Here is a 9231-nt window from a genome sequence, read left to right on the forward strand (position 1 = left end):
GCGGGGCTGAACCGAGGAGTTGCCCGCCCACGAGAGACCGCGGGGTTGGAGCCGACGGAGGGATGTTAAAAGCCGCGTGGCTTCCAAGGTGCTCCGAGGAGCTGCAATGGAGCTGTTGGAGAAGAGATGGAACATTGCAGACACAAGAAGTGAGGCTGTAGGATAAAAATCCGGGGCGTGTTTAATTCATATCACACCGAGATTGAAGTTTCTGAGGTTGCAAGGCTGATTGTTCATCGAGAAAGTTGTTACAAGGAAAAAACCCAAAGGTTCATTTATGCCCAGCCCTGAAATACAGCCTGATTGCTGAGCGTCCCTCAGTGGGCACAGCCAGGTGAGTGCAGTCATTCCAAAGCTGTGGATGAACAAATTGCTGTCCTTTAACACGAAACTGACATTGCTGTGTTGTTATAGAAGGAATGATAGGTGCTGGGCAGAATGAACGCTTGCTGGAAGCGAGGGAACAGCCTCCAGTCTTTAACAGGAAGTTTTCAGTTCCTCCTCCCATTGCTGTTTCTGTGTGCACAACCTCTGCCCCCAAGTCCATTTCCTCCTCCCATAGCTCCCATTGATGTGGCAGCACCGACAGCCACAGGATATTGCCATCTGAGCATTCCTGAATGCAACAAACCAAGGACAAACAGAAGGACATACAGCTTACTCACTGCCTCTCCTGCAGGACAAACTACATGGAGTGACAGCAGGTGTTTCTAGGAATTACATTATGTTCTGGACTTGCGGAGAAGAGCAGAATTCAAGTAAATAGTGGAACTAAGGACACTTGGAATTAGAACCAGGTCTCAAATGTACCATGTGCAGGTAGATCATCCATTGCTGGATGTCAGCAGCGAGGTCCCATAATGCTGAGATTCTCCCACTTCATTTCTGGGGCTGTGGGCCCAAGAAAGCATCAATTTCTTGTGATTTATTTCTTCAGTCACAAAATCTGCATAGCATACATTCCCTTATATGCTGAAGTTGAATGGATGAAGGACATCCAGGTAATACATGAAGATTTTCATAAAGCCAAAGAGGCTCCATACCTAAAGGTCATCAATAAGTCACCCTAGAGTCAGCTTAGGAAAGGCCAGTTTAAGGATTTCCCAAAAGATTACGGGGTAAGAAAGTCAGAGCTGTTTAAAAAGCAGGAAGGAAAGAGCACAGCACAACAGTCATCTTTTAGGATAGAGAACAGGCGGCAATGGGGTCACAGGAATCAGTGCTGGGGTCAGTTTTATGCAGAAGTTTAGAAAAATCATAGGATGATTTAACTTAGAAAATCATAGAATGACACAGCTTAGATCACAGACAGAGCTTAAAGATCACAGAGTTTCAGATCCCACCACCAACTCAGGCTGCCCAGGGCCCCATCCATGATCCTGGGCACCTCCAGGGATGGAACATCTCTGGGCAGCAATGCCAGGGCCTCACTGCCCTCTGAGTAAAGAGTTTCATCCTAATATCCAACCTAAATCTTCTATCTCTTTTGACTTTAGAACCATTCCCCCTTATCCTATCCTCCCCTGTCTTGGATGGTCTTCTGAAGTCACTTGTGCAAGGACAACAACTCTGGGCAGCCTGGTCTGGTGGTTGGTGACCCTGCCCATGGCAGAGGATTTGAAACTAGATGGTCTTTGAGGTCCTTTTCAACCCAGGGCATTCTACGATTCTATGAACAACAACATATATATATCTCCTCTTCTTAAACGTGTGGTTCATGTCTCCAGATCTCCAGCAGAACACAGTGAGGTTAGAGAAGATAAGTTTGAGCCCAACTAAAATGACCAATGCAATGAAGTGACTTAGATAAGAAATATGAAATGGTAGGAATGCAGGCTTGGATGCTGGGGAGGATACAGGCAAGAATCATTGAGGCAACTCAGCACTGCATTACATTCTGTAACACAGGAACTAATGGCACTCAGTGCAGTCAGTCAGAAGTCAGCTTAAAAGCAGTATCTAAGTACTCCTTTATACATGAGAGGTAACTGTCTGTAATCTGCTGTCACGGGGTGGTTGTGGAGGAAGATTATACCAGAAAACTCAAAAGAGATGAAAACACCAAGCATTGGCAACAAGAGCACTAAAGGCTGAGACAAACTTCAGTGTTCTCAGTCCAGTTCCAGCTGATGCTGCAGAAGTAGGAGGAATGACAAGAGCAGATATTAACTGCACTGATGTGCTCTCCCTAAATAGCACAAAGATAAAATATTAGGCAACTTGCACTTAGGTGAGCCTGGCCTAAGGAGGTGATTTTGTGCTTCTCTATTCCTTTTGTTGGCTCTCAGACAAGACCCTGAAGTTGCACTGCTGTTTTCACAGTCCTCTGCCCAGGATAAAACTACAAAGAAATTCTTTTTGTGGTTCCTTTTTTTCCTGACTCTTAAGGCACACTTTGTCACCCTGTTCATTTTCCGTGCTCCTGCACAAAAACATGGTCAGCACCACAGCATTTACAGTTATCAAACATGCAGCATTAAAAGACCTGAAACTGCGTAGCACGGGGCAGCTGACCACAAAACCAAACAGAATTATTGTTGAGGAACAGACATGCAAATCAGTGTCACTGTGATGAATACGAACAATTCTAAAACGAGCAGATATTAACGTTCAAGGAAATAATTGCTGTGTCTGTTTTTTGTTTGTGTTTTGTTTTTGTTAGAAACCCAGTTCTTTTCCCTGTTGGCACAGCCCTTCACCCATAGTTCATTCAGCATCCAAACATTCAGCCAGTCTGACTTCAATCAGAAGAGGATGTTTTCTGCACTTAGGAATGATTTCATAACCATAGAATTATAGAATGGCTTGAGAAGGGATCTCAACAATTGAAGAAAAGTGAATCAGGCTTAAAAACAAATAGAAGGATTGGCCTAAAGTACAATGGAGAACAAATGCGAAACATGGCTGGGTCTCAAGATTAACTCAGAATTCCATCCAGAATTTTCAGAGCTAATAGGGGTAACCATTTTAATTCCATCCCTTCATGCAGAGAAAGCAAACTGTGAAACTGGAGTTCGCATCCAGAAGTCCTCTGAATTCTGTCACCTTGATTCCAGTTTGTTTCCAGCATGATACTGGGGAGAGCAAGGAAAAGAGGAAGTATTTGATGTCAACCAGTGGTTTGGATGATCCTCTCATTAGTTGGATGAAATAAGTGGAATGTTTTTGGCGCTTTAGTTTTCAGGTTGTGTAAGACATTCTGGTTTTACCTCCCTCAATGTAGATTCAGGCTTAGTGTCACGCTGGATGTTTTTGTAGCTTCACACACCTTCTCAGCTGGCCATCACTTTTCAGTGGCTGTGGTGGGGTGATGGAATTCCTTTCCTTCCTCTTCCACAGGAATCATGACATCATTCCCTGAAAAGACCTCTGTCTCCTGCTCTGGATAGTGCATTGGCAGTTCCTCTTCTATCTTTTCCTGGATATCAACATCACTTTCATATCCCCTAGCAGTACAGTTTTTGATACCAGGCGTTTTTGAAGACCCCACGATAACAGTATCGGCGTTCATGATGAATATTTTTCCTGAGAAAGGAAAAAAAAAAAAAAAAGAAGTAACGCTGAGCATAGGCAACAACACTGCTGTTCTTAGAGATGGCTCTTTGTCGTGCAAAACTTTGACTTGGTATTCAGTTCTTATTTTCTCCTTTTGTTTATTCAGACATATGCAGATCAAACCTCTCTCAGGGACAGTTGAAAAGCTATTTCCCAACATCTAACCAAAGGATGTTGCTCTTTTGGCAGCTTGGAATGAGAAATACCAAGAGCTTCCACCTTCCTTCTTATCACCAAACTCAGCCAAAGCCCACGGCAAGCTAATCTACAACCTAAGTGCCTTCCACAGGCCCAATGAGTACCTTCTGGGATCCTGGTTAACCTCTTCTGCAAAAGACAGGCCTCCTTCCCCCTCTGCTTTGCACTGTTGTGAAGTAAGTACCTAATTCAGAAAACTAACACAGTGGTTTAAATCTAAGTTAGAGAAAGAGCTGCCCTGGGCAAGCTGATCTGCTGGGTGGCAACCAGCCCACAGCAGGAGTTGGGGCTGGTTGGGCGTTAAGGTCTCTTCCAAGCTATGCCATTCTAACATGGGGGCTACGTTCCAGCATTTTACAGGCTAGCAAACAAGTTTTGGCTTTGCATGCCCACGTTTCTTTATGATTTGAGCCCATTCTGACAGACGGCATCTTTGTAAGCAATACTGAGAGGACTGGAACAGGAGTAAGGAATGGTAGTGAGTTCTGCTGTTCCTTTCTTTCAACTGTGACTCCACAGACAGCTTTCTCCCTCCCCAGACAGGGAGTTAGCATTTTGCAAAAGCCTGTTCTTTGAGCTAGTCAGGATAACAGAAATCCTTGCTGGTCTGCAGCAGCGAAAACAGAAGACACGTTTTCTGCTTCTGCTTTTCCTTGTTCTTTCTGTGCTTTGTCTTTTGCCTCCCAGAAAAGCAGGATTTTCTTAAAGCTGGTTTCCAGCAGCCTTAAGAAAACAGTCCTGGATCAGCTTAGCCATTTTTAAGTCTTTGGATTTGACTCACGCAGAAAAATAATGATAATAACAACAATGCAAACCAACTTGATTACATCAAGAGGCCACGGCCATCTCTGTTAGAAATTCTAAATACTTTTCCAGCTTGCCAGTAATTTCAGGATGATATTGTATGCCCAGGGTTGAAAGAATGACAAGGTAAAAAAATGAAAATAAATTAACACTCACCAATTTGATTATTTGTGTGGTCTCTCACTTGAGAATCAATGGGGCAGTCTGGGGCTTTTCCATTGCTCTGCATCACTTCAGTCAGACTCAGAACAGGATTACCTGCTTTTTCAGCACCGGAGATCAAGTTGTTGTTGGTTTCCAAAGGGAGGGTTCTATCAGTTAACTCCTCCTCTTCTGGACATTTGTCAGTGGTCAGTGTGATCTTCTGCCAATACAAAGAGGAGAGCAGAAGAAGAGTCAATGCAAAAACAACACAGTGAAGTCTGCAACAGGTCGACAGAATCTTTCTGTGGCAGGCAGAAATAACAGAACAGTACCACTGTCATGGGGACTGAAAAAAAGCAAAGTGCCCAGCAGGTCTAGGAACTTCAGTTCCCTTGAGTTACGTTCCTGTATTCCTTGAGGCCATATTTGAACATAGCCCAAGTCATGAAAGTGGCAGTTCCTAATTTGTCTCATCTCTGCACCTCGATGATCATGGATTACAATTCCAAATAAAAGGCTGGCCCTTTTTAACAGGACACTGAGAAAGATCATTGATTATTTACATTGGAATGGAAAGTGACCTGTTTTGGAATATGGTTGACACTTACTGCATATTTGTCCACTAGATCAGAACCTGTAATGGAAAGACGAAGAACTGTCAGAAAAGAATTCATAGTAATCACAAGAATATTAATTGCTTTGAAATATGACCCACCCATGTCCTAGACTCTACAGCCCGACTCATCTGCATTATGCTCTCTTTACCACTGAGGTCAGACCTCCTTGAAGGGCTGAGGTGATCCAGGGACACGTTGCTGCCAAGCATGTGAGATCCTGCTCTCCCCAAAGCCCTTTGTGCCCACACCCATCGCTTTCCACACACCAAAACCAGCATTCATCTAATCACATCTAACCACACGATGTACTGATTAAGCCTTCTAAATAAGCAGAAGACTCTCTTATTAAAGTAACAATAATAATATGCAAGGATGGAGGAAAGAAACACTGGGGGTGTTCAGAGAGCTGTGGGTGCCCCATCCCTGGAGGAGCCCATGGCCATGGATGGGCACTGAGCAGCCTGAGCTGGTGGGGGGCACTCAGCCCATGGCAGGGGTTGGGACTGGATGGGCTTTAAGGTCCCTTCCAAGCTAACCACTCTATGATCCCATGATTCTGTATGAAGCTAGATGCTCCTATCTAGTTTCATTCTGATGTACAGCCACCGTTACCTTCAATATGTCAGCTCTATAATGCTGCACAGTAACATTTTTTTATTGTGTAAACCAAGTGAGGAAGGAAAGATTCCATTTTGAGAAAATTGAGCTCACGTGAGAAGTGTTAAGTCATATTCCTGAGTAAATAAGCAGAAATGCCCCGATGCAGAGCAGTCAGAAATATCCACCACAATCAATGGAGATGCTAAGAGATTAGTTAGCTGAGCAAAATGTATGCACTGTAGGGGATCTGTATAGGTTGCTATGGCGAACATCCATATTTTTATTTTATTTTATTTTATTTATTTATTTATTTATTTTGGAACACATCTCCCAGATCTGAGCGCTCAGAAATGAGCTGCGCATTTTTCCAGCAGCCTCCCTGCTCGACACATCACCCAATAGTGCCCATGCAGTGGGGAAGAAGAGCCATCTAGTGGCTTCTCACATCCACAGTCTTACCAGCCTGCAGAGGACTGACTGCAAGTTCCAAAAACTAAAGATAAAAGGTCACCACCTCCTATTTTCCCAGCCAGTTTGTAGCATCCTCCTCCATACATTCACGGCTACTTTAATCCGATGTGGCCCTGGGCAGCCTGACCCAGTGTCTCATTTAGTGGTTGGCAACCAGCACAGAGCAGAGATTGGAACTGGATGATCTTGGTGTTGCCTTCCAACCCAACAATGAAAATATTCTCCAACGTGATGGAGAACAGTTTGCCTAGAACCCTTAACTGACCTGTCTTCACCAGGCACTAGGAAATATCATCTCCCCTCCTGTCCTCTGTAACATTTTAGGATGCTGTAATTCCCAGGTGGGAAGATTAAGCAGCATGTTATGTACCACAGTTTTAAAACTCACGTTTTTGCTTGAGGATGAGGATCCGTTTCTTGCAGGCCTTCCATTGCCAAAATGACAGCATGCCCACAGGTAGCACCATCGCAGAGAGAACCACTCCCCAGAAAACAAGACCTGCAGCACAGGAGGAGGAAAGGGAGAACAAAGAGACCAAGAAAAGGCAGAAGGATCAGTAGACCTGTGTGTTTGCCCGACATCATTTCACAAATTGTAGGGGTTACGCAGGAAGCTCACGTACTACTTTCACTAAAGATATATCTGAATAAAACGTGCCAGATAGAATAAATCCTTTCTGACCTCTTGTTGTTGTCTCTCCCTTGGCTGAGGTGGGAGAAGTGCTAGCCAGAGCTTTCTCCTCGGGAGTTGAACTGGGAATTTTGGTTGTGGCACTTGAAAGGACACTAGCAAGGGTCACCAGGTTTGCCGGAAGCTTCAGTACGTCAGAGTCATTTGTTTCATTGCCGGTTCTGATGGAGGAAGTGTCTGGGGTGAGGTAGGAGGGCAATTGGTCCATGCAAACCTGATCATGGGTGGCATTTCCTTTGCCTTGCGCTACTTTGTTCAACTTGGCACAGCTGGGGAACAAAAGAGAGAGCAGTGCATCAGCGCTAGAAGCAAATGACACGACACTGTAAGATTTTCCATGTGGCACATGCCCTTTTTGGTCATGTTTATACCACATGCATTTACTGGTTTTAGTCAGAAAGTCATTAACCTTCTGCTCACCCCTGTGGCACTGATTCTTGACCCGGATGCAAACTTGCCCACACACAGAATCCCACTGCATTCAGTGAACTGAAACTGAGGCAAGAGAGATCCCTTCCTCCTTCCAGCACAGAGCTGTGCAACAGCTCAAGGGCTCAAAGCTGTCCTGCTGCCTCTCAGATAAATCTGTCACTTCTGGCACAAAGCAAAGATCCCTTTGGGTCCTCTATAAGCTTTAACCAATCAGTTTGTCACTTTCAAACACTATGGACTTACTCCGTGTGGGGTTTGCAGATGTCAGTGCTGGAGCTTTGGTCGGAGAAGGTCCCAGGAGGGCATTCTTCACATGAAACATCAGTCTTTGAGGTGCCTGAATAAAAGCAATGACAGTGGATGGACTGGTCAGAATTAATCAACTCCAAGCCTATGGCCATGATCAGAAAAGATAAAATAAGGAGGAATTCCTACCTCTGATTTTGACTCCAAAACCGGGCTTGCAAGCAGTGTGCTGCTGGCATCTCATGCAGGTGTACTTAGCAGCAGTCTGGCAAAACATCCCGGGTCGGCACTCACACACACGGCTGGAATTGAAGGAGCAGGGAGCCTTCTCCACAAGGTCAGATTCTGCAGGGAAGAAACAGATGGAGTAACAAAGGATCACTCTGCAAGCAAAGGGGTCAAAGCTGAGCAACACCAGTGCAAAGGCTCGGGAAGCAGAACGGGCTGCTGGCACTTTGTAACAGCACTTTAAGTCATGAACAACTGGAGAAACCTGTAGGTGATAACAGCAAACCAGTTACCTTTGGTGCATAAGACACAAGCATCACATCGTGGCTTTGGGGATTCGTTCAGGTATTGCTCAGGTCCACATCTCATGCAATCTTCATCTGGATCCACAGGACATGATTTCTTTTTAGCATAGCCTGGAGAAAGAAAGCCAAAATGTGGAGATAACTGTTCAAAAATAGAGGGGAAAGCCATCTTGAAGCACAGTCAGCCTTAAAGCCAAAGGAACTGGGAGGCACAGCAGTTAGCTGTGAGCTGGTGGCCTTGCCAGCGGGTGGAAGTAGTCACCAGACAGTAAGGAATGATGGCAGCTGCAGAAGGAAAAGCTAAAACAACATGAAGACTGAGCTAAATGCTTAACAGGTGACAAACAGAAGAAAAATCAATCTCAGTTGCAGCACCAGTCCACATCAGCCAATCACAAAGGGTTAATTGTAGGAATGGGAGAATAGCAGGAAAATAACTCGCCTGCTATTCATTTTGGCGAGCACAGTGTAGGAGCACAAGTCAAAACAGCCACTTCCTATTTGGCCCTATAAATACTACCAGACAAGCCCTAACCACATCACTCCCACCTTCTCAAAACTGCTTTTCTAAGACTGTTCTTTTGAAGGCTGGAGCTGATTGCAGAAGTGAAATGTTTGAGAAATGTGGGTCATGACAGCTAGCTGCAAACTACATCTCTGCTTTTCACAAGACCCAGCTATGACATCCATCATAGTGGGAGCTTTTGAAGGAGAAAAGAGCTTCTTTCCCTGGGAGTGGCATAGAATCTCTGCCCCTTTTGTTCTTCTACAGGAGCAGTTTCTCCATCCCTTGGTCTTGCTTACTCATCCATTTTCTGAATGATTCTGGTGGAGTGCACCAAAACAGTACAGGAGATCTCTGATGTAAGTGCATGCAAATGCACCAAGCACTAACCTTCTCTTTATAGCACAAATAAATGTCAAAAAATTTCCCTTCTAA

The 9231-nt window shown here is 44.7% G+C and overlaps 1 protein-coding gene across 1 annotated transcript; it reads right to left on the minus strand.

Moving 5' to 3' along the window:
• Positions 1 to 1317: 1317 nt before the first annotated feature.
• Positions 1318 to 8475, minus strand: TNFRSF8 (TNF receptor superfamily member 8). Its single transcript, XM_010723027.2, has 8 exons — positions 8280 to 8475; positions 7948 to 8103; positions 7756 to 7849; positions 7072 to 7349; positions 6778 to 6888; positions 5310 to 5335; positions 4714 to 4921; positions 1318 to 3525 (listed from the first exon to the last, which is right to left on the minus strand). The coding sequence occupies exons 1-8, from the start codon at positions 8458 to 8460 to the stop codon at positions 3284 to 3286; spliced, it is 1296 nt and encodes a 431-aa protein (XP_010721329.1). The 5' UTR covers positions 8461 to 8475; the 3' UTR covers positions 1318 to 3283.
• Positions 8476 to 9231: the final 756 nt, after the last annotated feature.

The sequence above is a fragment of the Meleagris gallopavo genome, chromosome 23 (genome assembly GCF_000146605.3).
Source record: "Meleagris gallopavo isolate NT-WF06-2002-E0010 breed Aviagen turkey brand Nicholas breeding stock chromosome 23, Turkey_5.1, whole genome shotgun sequence".
NCBI lineage: Eukaryota > Metazoa > Chordata > Aves > Galliformes > Phasianidae > Meleagris > Meleagris gallopavo.

What these genes read in the sequence shown, in the direction of transcription:
- TNFRSF8 (XM_010723027.2), bottom strand. Translation starts at nt 8,460, where the DNA reads ATGGCTTTCCCCTCTATTTTTGAACAGTTATCTCCACATTTTGGCTTT. An exon ending in GGGAGAGACAACAACAAGAG is followed by an intron (nt 6,889 to 7,071) that starts GTCAGAAAGGAT and finishes CCTGTGCTGCAG; the next exon opens with GTCTTGTTTTCTGGGGAGTG. An exon ending in CCACACAAATAATCAAATTG is followed by an intron (nt 3,526 to 4,713) that starts GTGAGTGTTAAT and finishes TTCCTTTCTCAG; the next exon opens with GAAAAATATTCATCATGAAC.